Source organism: Mytilus californianus, unplaced genomic scaffold (assembly GCF_021869535.1).
Source record: "Mytilus californianus isolate M0D057914Y unplaced genomic scaffold, xbMytCali1.0.p SCAF_6, whole genome shotgun sequence".
NCBI lineage: Eukaryota > Metazoa > Mollusca > Bivalvia > Mytilida > Mytilidae > Mytilus > Mytilus californianus.
Window position 1 is genome coordinate 26,852,984 of NW_026262712.1, and position 16,638 is coordinate 26,869,621.

Sequence of the window (16,638 nt, forward strand, 5' to 3'; positions counted from 1 at the left end):
CACGGCTGAACAAAATATCTTAAACATAGAATTTCCCAAAAGTTGTTAGTTACCGACATGCAGTATATATAAATATCACGTGTATGTCGTCTCTCGTTGGAATAGTAGCTTAACCTGTAAATAAACCACCAAAGAAGTAATGTTTATACAAACGCGCTCAAATTCAATAACATCTGGTTATTTTCTGCATGTCATTCAATATTAAAAGTTAACATGAAGTAACAATAAAAAAAATATCCTATATATAGTAGAACTATCGTTTCTATATTATTGCAAAAGGTGAAACAACATGTCTTAGTTCAATTTACATGTTATTCACATATAAATGCGCCTTCTGTTGCTTTTTCAACAATGATGCCATTGGTATTGGTATTATTCACGTATGCACAAATATTCTGATGTGTCTAATGCTAATGAACTTGGTTGTGATGGATGCCAGTTGAAATATGATATAACAGATCCATCATCATATTTCCATTTTATCTCTGACAGGAGATGGGTTCCCTGGAAGTATATCCACTGAGAAATGTCAAACTGGTCTGAAAAAGAATCGCACACATATGACAAAAACTTAGCATTAAATTACCAACTTTATGAATGAATATAGTTTTAACACCTGTCTTTTGTTGTAAACTGTCTTTTCGGTATTTTGGTCGATGGATGCTGCCTCATTAAAGTATACACCGTATCTCATTCGATTAAGGTTGTGTAGTAATACACATTAAAGTACGGCAGCTGTTTTTTTTTCTCTATTTTCATCGTTATCAAACATCAACTTGATTAACTGAAAATGCAGTATTCGAAGTATTGTTTTAGTAATGGCCTTCATGACAAATATAGTAAATATAAGAATAATATAATACAAAATTATCAGTACAATATGTACAAATACAGAATCGTCGAAAAGAAAAGAAAAAAGACAATGAGATAAAAATGAGCACCAAAAAAAACAAACACCAAAACCGGTGATTAGCTCGTGTGCTTCGGATGTTCCTTCTTCACTCATTGTGCCCGTCGTAATTAGGGTTATAAGTCGGTGACACAGATATGTAATGCTGGTCAACAAAATTATAAGGGCAGTCTATAAATTATTTAAGCGGTTCGTTGCAAAAGTTTTCTGACTCAAGAAGGTATAAAACCCGTGAAAGGTATAGACAGATGGCAGGAGCTAACTATTTAGGTGTTAGAACATTATTGTTAATCTATTTGGTACAAGAATAACAATTACCTATTTATTGATATTAATGAATAAAAAGATTTTTGCAACCTCTGGTTAACAGACCATTCCTCAATTATTATGGTTATAACTTGAAAGCAGTGACTAAAACATATTTTCCCCTTGTACCATATATATGATTTGACCAAGCTAGTATAGCTAATTTAATGAAAATCACACAATTCAAATGTCGACTAACAGACTAATGCAGCGCAGTTACTTAGACAAAACATGACTAGCAGGATCCGTTTACTCTTACAGAGAACCTGATATCAACCCGATTTCTATTCGATTAATAGTACGAGGCCTTCAGTTTTCTATGTATTGTATTTGCCTAGGCAGTTTTTCCTCGATTTAGGACTCTTTTTTTGTGTTTACCTTAAGTTGAAACTTTTCGCCTCTTTTTAGACATATCAGATGAAAATAGAAAGCATTCTCATACTCAGTGGTCGGGGAACATGTTTGTCTATACATAAGACCCTTTTTCGATTATCAGCACTTTAACGTTTGTATTTGGCTTTGGATTTTGGCCTCGAGCATCACTAATGCCTTATAGGTCGAAATGAGCACCTGGTTCAATAAAATTGTTATTGTTAACGTTATTATGTGTAATAATCAAAATAATTTATGTCAGTCTGCAATACGTTATCCTATTAATCTGCTTTCTATTGTTGACAGACCGACATTATATTGATTATCAAAAAAGCAATAATTTGTGTGTCTGCGTTATAACTCAAAATATAAAACCTTAAAATATTCAAAATTCTAAAAAGGACTAAATAGGCGATGCCATACGGTAATTGCAAATAACATAAAAAATATAGCTTGAAACAATTACAACATATATCAATTTTGACAAAAACTACATAGGCGATAATTAGGAAAAGATACTTACTTAGAAATGTGACAATGTTTTGTTGTTTTTTGTCTTTCGATTTCATGAGTTCTCCACCTTCTGATTCACATATTCGACTGTACTTTTCGTACCTCAAGGTATTATCATATAAATAAACTTTTGTTGAATACTTAACTAAAAACATTACCAGCAACATCCGGACATTTTTCTACGAAATTAAGAAAATTCCAATCATAAGATGGCGTTCAGTATTGATAAAATAAAGTAAAATAACAACACATTTTCTTAAAAATCCCGTTTGAATAGGCCTACATCAATACCTTTTTCACATTATATATATATATATATAAATACTGTAGTTGTTTGCTTGTACAAAATTTAAACTCGATAAGTCAAGACCGTCAACCAAATCAAAAGAACAAACATAAGCACGTCCTAAGGAAACATATTATTACTTCTATCTGTCAATAATTTAATTGAGCTTTTCTAGATCAGACTCTTTATATAAAAGCGTCTCTTTCGTTGTCAATATAATGGAATTTGATGCGATTGTCATACAATTGAGAGGTTTAGCTAGCTATAAAACAAGGTTCAATCCTCTATTTTCTACATAAGAAAATGCCTGTACCAAGTCAGGAATATGACAGTCGTTATCCAATCGTTTGATGTGTTTGAGCATTTGACTTTGCCATTTGATTAGTGACTTTCCTATTTGAATTTTCCTCGGAGTTCAGTATTTTTGTGATTTTACTTTTTGCAGAATCCGATCCTTTCACGAATTTAGGAATAGTGTTTTTAAGAATATTGAATAACAAGTAATCGTTTTCACTGATGTGCCAACCCCTTATTTTGAGTAAAAAGAGAAACAAATACGAATAGTCGGCTACAAAAGGCACGACATGAAACATATCAAACAATTCATTTGAAAAAAATAACGGCCTAATTAATAACAAAACAATTTTCGAAAAACAAATATGATAGACATGTCATGTCTTTTTTGACTGTCCATGAAGTTAAAACACTAAATCCCTGGGATGTGTTTTAGTTGATTTTAGTCTCTGATGCATTTTTTTATTATTATTGTTTTTGGCTTTTAACTAGCTTTCAGTAACTGCGAGTACTCTCAAATCGTACTTTCGTGTTAATTTGACCTGTTGATACAATTTGTAATGTATTTTTGTTATTCAATGTTTACTTATTCAGTGTTATGTCTAGTCTCACTATTTTGATATAAACCACCTTTGATGATTGTTTAGTCTGACAATAAATTTTCACTTTTGTTCTCATACTAGGAACAACAAAATTATTTATTTTGTAAAAATCATTTCCGTACTCTATGTATTCCTTACAACAAAAATATTTGTATTTACCTGTGTACGTTATTTTTTTTTTTGGTGGCATTTGTCCAAGGTTATGGTGGTCTTTCTGGTATTGTTTTACATCTAACCCCCTTGTTTTATTAATTTTGTATTTACATTGTGTAGTAGATAAAAATTTATTCGTTTAGTATATGTTCACTTGCTTTTGTTAATATGTCTCTTTTGATTGTCTTTCTATGTTGTGATGTTACACTATTGTGTCTGGTAGGTTGAAGGTTGGCGCCTATTAAAACGTTTAAACTCGCTGTATTTGTGTGTTTGCACCTGTCCTAAGTCAGGAACCGGATGTTCAGTGGTTGTCGTTCGTTGATGTGGTTCATAAGTGTTTCTCGTTTCTCGTTTTTTATATAGATTAGACCGTTGGTTTTCCTGTTTGAATGGTTTTACACTCGTCATTTTTGGGGCCCTTTATAGCTTGTTGTTCGGTGTGAGCCAAGGCTCCGTGTTGAAGGCCGTACTTTGACCTATAATGGTTTACCTTTACAAATTGTGACTTGGATGGAGAGTTGTGTCATTGACACTCATACCACATCTTCTTACATCTATGAACCAACAACAACCACTTAGCAACATGTTCCTGACTTGGGACAGGCACATATAGAATGTGGCGGGGTTTAGCAAGTTTAAAGGCGCTCAAACATTCTCTAACCTGGGACAGTGATGTAACGGCACAACACAAGAACGAACTAGTATGCAAAACAATCAACAAAAACAAGTATAAGAAACAGCAAAAGACGACAACCACTCAATTACAGGCTTCTGACTTGGAACAGGCACATATATGATGTGGCGTTGCTAAATATGTTTGACGACGCCAGCTTTCCTCTAAACTGGGACAGTGGTATATCAGTACAACACATGAACAAACTATCAAAACTCAGTTGAAAAGGGCTTAACTCATCAGATCGATATATACAAAGCAGAAAAACATCTAACAGAAACTCACACGGATGTGGCAAGTTATTTATACATCCCTAAATACAAAATAGACACAACGTACATATCTTAGAGTACTTGCAGTTACTGACAGCTAGTTTCAAGCCAAAAAATGACTAAAAACATATATTTTAGAGTGACTTAAATATCAATCAGTACACATCCAACATCTATTGGATATAGTATTCAGACGTCAGAAGAAAACATGGCCTGGTGCAAAGCTAAAATATCGTTATCGACAGATTGTATTACCGTGAATATACATGGGTATAATATGCATAACTATAATATTGGTATGGTTTAATTTACTGATAACAAAATCCATATTCGTCAATAAAAACAATATTCAAAGATCTAATTAAAGTGTTCAATTGGTAACCTTTTAGACAAAGTTTAATTGCAGGATTGATAAGTTTACCCGAATAGTACCTCTATTTCCGAGCTCGGTTAACAACATAACCGTAAAAATTAGAATGTGCTATTCCGTTTTTTTTTGTGTACAGTGTACCGTGTAAAACTTTAATATCTAAATCTAGGAAAGTACATCTATTGCTGTCAATATTTGATTTATTTACAATAAGTTCTGTTGGGTAAATGTCAGCAGTATATTTCTAGAATTCTTGATAATTTAAGGTAAATATAGCATCAAAACAACGGTAAGTGTTGTTGAATTTGTGAATTAAATGTAATTAAGAGGAGTCTTTACTGAGTGTGGTCATAAACTGTGATTCATAACAGTACAGGAACAAGGCTGCTATTAAATGGGCACAACTAGTGCCCATACGAATACCTACAACATGTCTTTACACTTTTTTTTGCCAAAACGTAAATAAAAGTTGTCAAGGAGACAATTTACAGCATAGCTCACCTAATCACACCTCCAGTAAATATATCTAGCAAATGTACATTTCTTATTAGAGAAAAAGGCTTTATATGAGGTGCAAAAAATAAATTTGCAATCCGATTTATAAAACAGCAATTTGATTTAATAGGAAAACTTGTGCTTTTTAAGATTGTTTGACAGTGTAGTATAACGTGTGGAAAAGTTTCAACTGCAAAACGAACCAAACCGACCATCAAAAGCACGTTATTTATCTAAAACATAATTAATAAGCATATTCAAGAAATCATATTCGTACATCTATTTGTCAATAATTTAATTGAGTTTTTCTAGATCAGACTCTTTATATGAAAAAAGGTCTCTTTTCCACGAGTGTAAAAATAGTGTCTTTAAGAATATGGAATAACGAGTAATCGTTCTCATTGATGTGCCAAACCATTATAATAGAGTAAAAAGATAATTAAAAAATACGAAAGGTGCATTGAAGGAAAGCATACACGACGATGGATTAAAGAAAAACATGCAAACACAGACTAGCAAAATTAAACTCAGGAAAGAAAAAAAATGAACTGTATAGGGAGAAAATTGATGGTGTTTTTTGTTTTTTTGTTTTTTTTTTTTGTCTTTGCGGCACATCATTCCGATCATACCTACTTTGTCATATTAAACTTAATAAATGGACGCCTTATGAGATAGAAAGATATTCCTGAATCATAGGAGGTGAACACTTTTTTAGTTACAAAAAGGGAAAGTTCAATTTTTTTCCTGCATGACTATTTATCTTCAGAATCCTATTGAGGTTAATACTCAGTGGTAGAATATCACTTTATAAAAATATGCAATTTAAAACTTAATAGAAATACGTTTCAATGTATAACAACAACTACTGGCCATTTCTTTTGACGAGTCAACTAGAGACCTTAGATTTTCAAATTATCATGATATGCTACATGAATATTAAAGTGTTTTTCAAATCTATTGTCATTGTTTAAACATGTTAAATTTAGATATTCCCATTTATTTTTGCCTCTTGCGTGTTTTTCTGTTGATATGCTAAGCTCTTTTCAAAGAAGAACCATCAACTATTTTTGCTGAAAAATTAGACGTCGTTGTTTTTATCTGACACGTCACAACAAAACTATCAAAAGCTAATCTTCAACAACGTGCTATTCGCTGCTATTGGTAAGATTACACAACAATTACTAAAAGTTACGTAAGCATTTCGGACAAAAACACTGAATAAAAAATATTCCTCATCATAAAGCACAAAATAATAACTCCATCCAATACTGGTATATTCTAGTGAGGTAGGTTGGACTATGTAGCCAATAGTAACCCCTATACACTCTTTTATATTTTGTGGTAGGAGATATACATGCATTCATCCATAACACCGCACTGTAACGAACATTTAATCAAACTTTGATTTCTCAACACTATTATATTTGCATTCATCAACCAATATTTCAAATACAACAGCTGATGTTTGGCATTGTAAGAATCAATATTACCATATAGAAGGGTGGAAATGAAAACCAACAAAACTGATTTAATTCCTTTAAATTTCATTATTATGATTATAGTAAACAGTCACATATGTTTTTTTTTGTTCAATGGCTGAACAGGTGATGGTTACGTAATTCTACAAAACACGTGATTTACAGAATCTTATATTCCCTCGAAGAACTTTAAACACAACACATGTTAAACTTAAAGTGTTTTTTTTTTATTTTGTCAATAAAAGTAGATAGACGAAAGATAGTTTTCATGTTAAAATTGATGTCCTTCACTCCATTTGATTTTGATATCAATAATTTTTCCAATATTCACGAATGTCTTAATAAAAACGCAAAACGTTATACATAATCTAGGTCTTCTTGATGTTTTAGTGTCCTCTTACGTTTTTACTCCTCGTCTCTATATCTAATACCTTTAACAATCAATTTTTCTAGTGCTCGATACGCAGGTGCACATATATTTATAACTTAACTCATAATGAATTATTCTACAAAACTTTCCTTTATTCTTTCAGTTATTCAATACTTTGTTTTCAATAAAGGCATATAAGACTGGTGTTTTAAAAAAGAAACAGTTTCCTATAATCTTTTTTAAAAGAATTGTGTTTGCCTGTCCAGTCAAATAAGCAAATAACTAAAGTATTCAAATACTAAACTTTTAGTTTTTTTAAGCTAATGATGACAAATGATGAAAAATTTAAGAAAAACATCTGTACTAAGGTATGTTGAACTTACGACAATAGTCATAAACCAAGGAAAATATGCCTATTTAAACGCTGTTTTGCAAAGTGGTTTCTTCGTTTATGCAGTGTCGTCTGTATGTTGATAAAATCATCGTCGAATATGATAGAAAATGTTGACGGTGCAAACCAAACTTAGAAAGAAAGATCGTACTGCATTAGGAAATATTAATATATCATTAGCTTGTGATTTTTACTTCCTTTCAAAATGACCTTATTTTCCAGTGATGTTATAAATGTTCTACATTTAATTCCGTATTACTTTTAAAGTAGTTTACTTTGCATGCCCTTTCTTTCCTTAACGTTATCTTGTTTTCCGTGAATAAACGTGAACAATTGAAAACTATATCATTGTCTTTTTGGTTAATAAAACAACAATTACCAAATACTTTTTATGCTTGTTATAAAAATTGATAAAATACCAATCATGTAAGAATGTATGTCTACCTGCCGACTTTAAACATCATCATTTTAAACTCATCAACATTCCTTCAACATTAATGAAAAATTTGTTTACTCATAATACGTTCTGCTTGTTTAACTATGTCATAATATTCACGTTAAAAATGTATTGTTTGTTTTTTTTAAGAGCTAATAAGATTGAATTTGCCGTTTCAGTTCAATATTGGTTTACTAGTGATATGTTTAGGTCATAATTGTTACACCAGGGTAACTCTTTTGACCTTTAACGACCACTGCTTTTTGAATTTCACAATATATGTAATCATGCTTCTGATTTTAAATAGCAAATGTATTATAGATTTTAGATTAAATACAAATATTTTACTGGAGTGAAATATTCCGACTTATTTTTTAATAAGAATGGCTACCTTGACAAGAGATAAGAGCACAAATACCCTGTGAAAAAAATGAGGATCACATTCGTAGTGTAATTAATAATTAAAAAAATCCAGTATAATCAATTTGCTTTACAGGAGATTATACCGTAACAGAATCCAAAGTTTCACTATAAAACATTATTTAAAACATTTCAAAAGAGATGACACAAAACGCCTTTTACTGATAAAATTAGGTTGAGAATTGCACTTATTATAGTCGTAGCTTATATAAGTAAATCATCTCAGCACACATTATACGAATAGTTTCATTCTAGGTCAAATTCGAAATATAACATAGTATTACTGCTACCTGCATATCATTTAACTCAATAAATTTTTAATTCCATGAGAATTTTCAGCATGTTCGGTTTTCAACTGGCTTTTGTAACACGACATATAACAGATTAAAATGTCAGTTCACTGTACCGTTGCAAGACAAACATATGATGATGATTACATGTATATCAATTTATGATTTATTCCCTTTATATAAGTAACTATAAAAGTATTTGACAGTTTGTTTTTTTTTTGTAATTAGGTCTTTCCACTTTTCTGTGGAAAGACCTATTGTATTTGTTCTTATTATTAGGTCTATCCACTTTTCTGTGGAAAGACCTATTGAATTTGTTCTGATTATTATTTTTTTTTCCGCCAAATTTTGCGATAAATGTTTGTTTCGCAATATGTCGCTTAGATATTTCTCATATTGTATCGTATAGTTTATGCGCTTTTAAATTTCACCCTGCTAAGCCGAACCATTTTCTTTGTAAGAGTTATCTCCCAATTCACTGTTTATCATCTGTGTGCATCTCCTTCTTAACAAAAAAAGATATCGACAAAATTCTTTTTACAAATTGTTGGTTACATCCTCAGAAATTTTTGGCTAATTTGGATCGAACCGATTCGATGAAATTTCATAGGAGTTATCTACCTTTACACAATAAATTAGTCGGTATGTTTTTTTGACTCATAAACCGTAACCGTATAACCGTGGAATCTTTTTTTTAGGCCCCTATGTCCTAACTTAGAAAATGAGGTCAAGGTCAAAGGTCAATGTCAAGTTCTCAATGTTGACTTTTGCTTGTTTTTGCATTTTCTCCTACACTTTGAAAGATACATATAAGGTTATTTGATTATTACTTCAACTAAGTTCATTTTAAAGCCATATGACCTTGAAATATGACAACCGGAATTGACCTTGAGAAAACCGGAAGTAGCCATTTTTGCACTTTTTTCATATAAAAGTACTCAGAATCCTATATATATATTGTAATTTAAATACAGTTACTTATCACTTAAGACTAGAAGTGACTTTCTGTAAACCGGAAGTGGTCAATTATATCCGGGTTTACAGGCAAAAATATATAGATTTATATATTTTTGGAATCAGTGTGAAAGAAACTATCATATGAGACCGGAAGTAGCACATTATCTCCTTTAGTTCACTTTAAAGCAGATCAAAACCATTTATTTATCGCATCAGTCTGAGGAAACTAGCTTCTTTGATGTGGAAAGACCTTCAATTGTTCTCTGAACAATTGGTTTTTAATTTTTTTTATTTTCATGATGAAACATGTGAAATTACATATTACAGTATTAGACACAAATAATAAAAAAATAAGTAACACTTGTAAGATCGATCAAGTCATAAAGTAATAATAAGATATAGATATTACAATTGATTTTGTTAATTAAAAGCTGCTTCTAACAAATACCACTTCTGATCTATTTTTCTTTTTGTGCAGGGGTTAAGAAACATACAGAGTATTTTTCTATTTTAATTCAATATTTTGAATATTCTATCCAACCATATTTTGTGGGCAATACCTGAACAGGTATTTATATACAAAAAGATGAACATAAATAACATATTCTATAAAAACATGCTACTATTCTATACAAGAGTGCACACGCCGAAATGTCTTGACCATTGATTTTATGTTGATAGTCCTCAATATAAAGTTTTACTACAAGTATCTAATAAACTTAACATGATCAAAGAAAATGATGCCAAGGTCAGATGGACCAAGCCAGAATACATGTACATCTTACAATAATTCCATACACCAACTATAGTTTGCCTATTGCTTATAGTTTTCAAGAAATAGACCAAACCATGAAAACTTTATATTAACCAAAGTACCATGAAAATGAGGTCAAGATCAGATGATAACTGCCAGACAGACATATACATCTTGCAATCATTCCATACATCAAATCTAGTAGGCTTATTGCTCAAAGTTTAAGAAAAAAATAACATTGAGCAATCAATGGTAAAAATAAGTCAAGGTCAAATAAAACCTGCCAGACTGACATGCACAACGTAATATATAACCGTACATTAAATGAAGTGACCTATTGCATACAGTATTAGAAAAACAAACCGAAACACAAAAACTAAACTTTAACCACTAGACAATGAAAATGAGATTAAGGTCAGATGACACCTGTCAGTTGGACCTTACAATCATTCCAAAGACCAAATATAGTAAACTTATTGCTTATAATATCTGAATTAAGGACTTGACCACGAAAACCTAACCTTGTTTACTAATCAATAAAATAAGGTCGAGGTCGAGGTCGAGGTCTAGTGAAAACTATCTGAAAAGCGTGAGGACCTTGCAAGGTACGCACATACCAAATATAGTTATCACATTACTCATAATTAGAGGAATTAAGATTACAAAAGATCTTAATTTTTTATTCAAGTTGTCACTGATCCATGAACATGAGGTCAAGGACAATGGACAGAAATAGAATATTCTATAAAAACATGCTACTATTCTATACAAGAGTGCACACGCCGAAATGTCTTGACCATTGATTTTATTTTGATAGTCCTCTATATAAAGTTTTACTACAAGTATCTAATAAACTTAACATGATCAAAGAAAATGATGTCAAGGTCAGATGGACCAAGCCAGAATACATGTACAACTTCCAATAATTCCATACACCAACTATAGTTTGCCTATTGCTTATAGTTTTCAAGAAAAAGACCAAACCATGAAAACTTTATGTTGACCAAAGTACCATGAAAATAAGGTCAAGATCAGATGATAACTGCCAGACAGACATATACATCTTGCAATCATTCCATACATCAAATATAGTTGACTTATTGCTTAAAGTTTAAGAAAAAAATAACATTGAGCAATCAATGGAAAAAATAAGGTCAAGGTCAAATAAAACCTGCCAGACTGACATGCACAACGTAAAATATAACCGTACATCAAATGAAGTGACCTATAGCATACAGTATTAGAAAAACAAACCGAAACACAAAAACTTAACTTTAACCACTAGACCATGAAAATGAGATTAAGGTCAGATGACACCTGTCAGTTGGACCTAACAATCATTCCAAAGACCAAGTATAGTAGACTTATTGCTTATAGTATCTGAATTAAGGACTTGACCACAAAAACCTAACTTTGTTCACTAATCAATAAAATGAGGTCGAGGTCGAGGTCGAGGTCTAGTGAAAACTATCTGAAAAGCGTGAGGACCTTGCAAGGTACGCACATACCAAATATAGTTATCACATTACTCATAATTAGAGGAATTAAGATTACAAAAGATCTTAATTTTCTATTCAAGTTATCACTGATCCATGAACATTAGGTCAAGGACAATGGACATATGACAGACGGAAACTTCATAACATAAGGCATATATATACAAAGTATGAAGCATTCAGGCTGTTTATCTGCTGAAAAATTAAGCTTTTAAGTAGTTAGTTAACGTCGTCGTTTACGCCACCGTCGCCGCCGCTGCCGAATCACTATCTCTGTGTCTCAGTTTTTCTTTGACAGAAGTCGCAGGCTCGACAAATACTATTATAACATCAGTGGAATAAATAAAAGAGTTTATTCAAATAAAAGAAAAAAGCATTGCTCTCTCGTTATTATTTGCAACTAGTAACTGATTGGTACTTCTATTATAATACAAAGACAAGGGATGGAAAAGACCATTACTGGCTGTAAGTATTTCTTTGTGATATTGTCCACCAGCAGATATGACTACTACATTGGTAGATAACCTCCCTACCACATATACTTTACCATCATTGTCTACAGAGATCCCAAACGGTCTCTTTAGAACACTTTCCTTCTCAAATGTCCATTTCACTGTGCCTTGTAAATCATAACATGTCACAGAGTTGATTATGTTATTTGTATGGTAAATTTTGTCATCAAATGTAGCGATGTAACACATTGTAGGAAATTCCTCTCCGACTATAACGCTTATTGAGTTGTCGTTTGGATTAAAGCACTGTATTCCTTTTTTATCTGCTGAGCAGATGAGTTTGTTGTCCATTACTGCTAAGCCGTGATAATATGATTCAGTATATATTTCTTTCTTAATTTGTTTGTTCTGTAGGTCAATTATTGTAATGCACTTTCCATTCTTACCTGATGTTACAGCTAGCGTGTTGTCTTCACTGATGTAAGATATATCGAATGCCCTATATTTTGTTTTCACTTCAAAATCTTTTGATCCGTCAGTGTTAAATACTCTGACAAGATTGTTTAAGGTCTCCGTAAATGCGAATCTACCATCGGGTAACATGCAACAACCCCATTTGCAGAATCCCGTATTATCTAAAGTGATATCTAGCTTCAGATTGATATTTTCGACTGACCTTGATGAGCTCTGCTGAAGCACCATTTGTGCTTGTTTGTCTTTCCTCCTTGTGAAGACAATGTCACATGGTTTCGTCTCAATCATCAATTCCCCTAAACTTTGGGTCTCGGAGCTGAACCTTTGTATGCCGGTATTAAATTGATATGACATATTTGTTTCTTTAAAATCTGCAGTTTTAGACATGGATTGCATGAATTGTACTTCGTTTGAAACTTCTATTTCTAGCTCCTTCATAGCAATGAATGTCTGGAGATCTGTGTCAAGTTTCTTGATTTTCGTAATGTTCCTCTGGCATTCAGCTATTTCATTTCCTTTTTCCTGCAATAAAATCAGCGAATGACAAATGTTCATGTTTTCTTTTTCTTCAGCTGCATTTATTTCATTGATTGCGTCGTCTTGTATTTCATCTAAATGCTTGTTGATTCTTTCTCGGGTTTGCTTGATTTCATGCAAAATATGCCTTTTTCTCTCAGATAACGACGTAAGGTTGTTCTCTCTGTTCTGTTGGATTTCTTTAATGCTGTCACCGAGTTCTACTAACGAATGTTCAATTTCATAGAAGGCATTCGATGTTTTTATATTTTTGACGATATCAGCCAATTTTGCGAAATTTCCGCATTCGTTGTGACTTTCTACAATACATCTACCACAGCAGAGACTTTCATGCTTTTTACAGTAAATTATATAATGTTCGTTATGTTTGTTACAGTTTTGGGCTATGTGGAGATTATCACGTTGTAATTTCTCGTATTCAGTTATTGGTACAGTGTTATGGTTTAGTGTTCCATTCGACAAACTGTGGTGTTCTTGACATTTTAAACAAAGTCCTTCGTCACATTCTTTACACCAGGTCACTGATGGCTCTGTGATATTATGGACATAACACACACTGCACACTGGCGTCGTTGATGCCATTTGAAAACGATAACTAGAAAAGGATGAATAAGCAGCGTTCAATAAAAATAACTATAATTTTACTATGACTCATGGCTGATTGGTAACAGATCACCAATAACTAACTAAACATATCTGGTTGATCCTATGTGAGAGTTGCAATGACAATGGTATCCGATATGCCTCTTCATCTATATGTACGTCGGTAGAACGGTAACAAGTAGATTTAAAATTATTGTGAAATATAAAATTAAACGCTTTGAAAAAGGTCTCAAAATAATTCTGTTTACAGCGTATGCATAGTCAATTCCTCACTTTAAAAAGGCCAAAATAGTTACGAAAAGTTGTTTTGATACTTTATGTTGCCAAATACAGCACTGGTCTCTGCTGCATTGATCAATTGTAATAATTTTAACTGTTTTACAATCAGAAATAACTGATTGGCATAGTTTGTGTAGTGACCATTTTGATATGACGACAAACTTGGATATATAAGTGTTAATCTGGGGGGGGGGGGGGGGGGGGGGGGGGGAAATCGTAATGTTACGAATATGAACATTATAATGCCACCACTGAAAAATAGGTTTACACCGGGCTCTGTATAGAGAAAACTTGATTGAAACATTTTTGAGATTGCAGTCTATTAATGTTACATGCAAGTTTGTTTCACAATGACAATGAATAATACTAAGGAAGCCTTTCTAATTTAAGAGTGTATTTCCCTCATGAATTGCTCTTATTCCTGAAATTATACATTCGTTAAGCTTATTTAGTTATACATTGTATCAGCTCTTTTGTGTTAGTCTTGTGCATCACTGAGCAGATACACCCCACCCCTCCACAGCGTTAAAGTGAAGACAAAACTCTATATGTGTTTTTTAATGCACGTTATGTTATCTTTCGACATTTATTTTTTTTTAAATACTATAACAAAACATATTCGGTTGTCACATGTCACTATGTTTTTGAGCTTTTATAAAAATTCCTGGAAGGCTTTAGAGTAAGTTCATTTGAGAGATCGACATATTTTCTATTATGTACATAACAAGATAAACACCCTTTAAAACGTGAATAAGTCGTCAGAATTTAAATATATTGCCCCTAAACAAGATGGGTTATGTTACATTTAAATAGTTTAACTTGAGTGACGATTGTCGCTCTTGCTTTGCAAATCTTAATTTCTTTTATAAACAGAATAAAATTTATTATTTGGTTTATTACATTCTAACTACCTTTACTTGTTAATAAAAAATATATATCAATATCTTACATACTCTGTTTAATTTCCAATATACAGAGTATACTAAGAGTCACTTTGTTTTTAATCCTTTATAAACATTTTTGACAAACTTCAGAGTAAATTCATTAGAGAAATCGATATATTTTCTATTATGTACATTACAAAAAATACCCTTTAAAAAGTCGTCAATTTCCACAAAAAAGATTGATAATGTAACATTTAAGGTTTATCAATATACTTTGACAAAAATGGCTGTGTTTACACAATGAAATTTCTGTGAGTACAGACAAAACTGTGTAATTTGAAAAGTTTTAAAGCCTGGCAGCACCTAGATATATGCAAGTTGTTTTCATTTTGTTTTTTAACAAGATAAAAACTTTTGTGGATTTAGCTAGACATTTTCTTTCCTTGCTGCAAGTTGTGTAAAAATAAACAAAGTCTGGTGAAATCTTTGAGACGATCCTCCTCAGGTTATAATTACATTGTATAATATTGATTGAATGGACAATAGAAATCAACACAACAAAGGTGATTTAAATAGTGTAAATGAGTGGACTGTATCAAATAAAACTCAGGTGTTTGTTTATTTCACCATCTTCTGTGGCAAGGAAAGAAAATGTTCATTAACATCCATAAAGGTTTTTAACTTTTTAAAACTTAAAATGGATGCAAAATTTATTTATCTAGGTGCTGCCAGGCTTTAAAACTTTTCAAATTGTACAGTTTTGTCTGTACATAGAGAAAATGTTATGGTGTTAACACAGCCATTTTTGTCAAAGCGTGTTGATAAACCTTAACTACTTATTGTTCAAATTGAGTGACGATTGTCGCCGTTGCATTTCAGCTCCGAATTTCCTGTTTAAACAGAAGAAAACTTATAGTTATAATAATTAAGATTTAAGTATCTTACGTGTAAATAAAAATATATATTATAAAAAAATATACGTACTGATTTACACTGTTAAACTAGCAATATAAGAAGTATACATTTTCAATTCTTCCAACCGTCTAACAGGAAGGTAAACAACAGGTAAATATTGATTTTTTTATGACGATTATCACGTGTTTGCAAACATCTAGTGGTAATGGCGGTATTTTTCAAAAAGGTATTATAAATGATATGGGGTATTATGTAGCATGAAGTATGCAGAATATGTCACACTGTGGCAAACAATTATATGATTGTTGTATTAATGTGTGTATGTAGTTAATTCGAGATTTAGCTCTTATTGTATATAAAGAGCTGGGTACTTTTCATATGAGTAAGCTTGCGTCTGTCAGAGCATTATGAATTCGTTATATTATATTTCAGAAATTCATGTAGAACAGTCAGTCAGTGGTAGTATTGTTTTTACAGCAGCACAATTCAGAGACACAATCTGTAGACAGAGCGAACGATTTTTATGAATATTGATAGTGAAGGTGATGTAGCAAATATCATCCAGGAGAAGATGTTCAAAGTGTGAATGTAAGTTATGTGGACGCGTGTTATTGGTTTATACTGTAAAATCTAGTATGATCATCATTTTTATT

The 16,638-nt window shown here is 31.9% G+C and overlaps 1 protein-coding gene across 3 annotated transcripts in view; it reads right to left on the reverse strand.

The window, feature by feature from the left end:
* Positions 1-12,171: 12,171 nt before the first annotated feature.
* The window catches only part of LOC127705021 (uncharacterized), a 183,771-nt gene continuing 179,304 nt past the window's right edge, over positions 12,172-16,638 (reverse strand). Inside the window, exons 1-2 of one of the 3 annotated variants that reach the window (XM_052209265.1) lie at positions 16,055-16,135; positions 12,172-13,899 (exon numbers count right to left, since the gene is read on the reverse strand). In XM_052209265.1, coding sequence (XP_052065225.1) covers positions 12,198-13,886 — 1,689 coding nt within the window. In that variant the 5' untranslated portion in view covers positions 13,887-13,899; positions 16,055-16,135 and the 3' untranslated portion in view covers positions 12,172-12,197. Of the gene's footprint in view, positions 13,900-16,054; positions 16,136-16,638 lie in introns of those variants that run through there. The other 2 variants (XM_052209267.1, XM_052209266.1) reach the window with 2 other exon arrangements.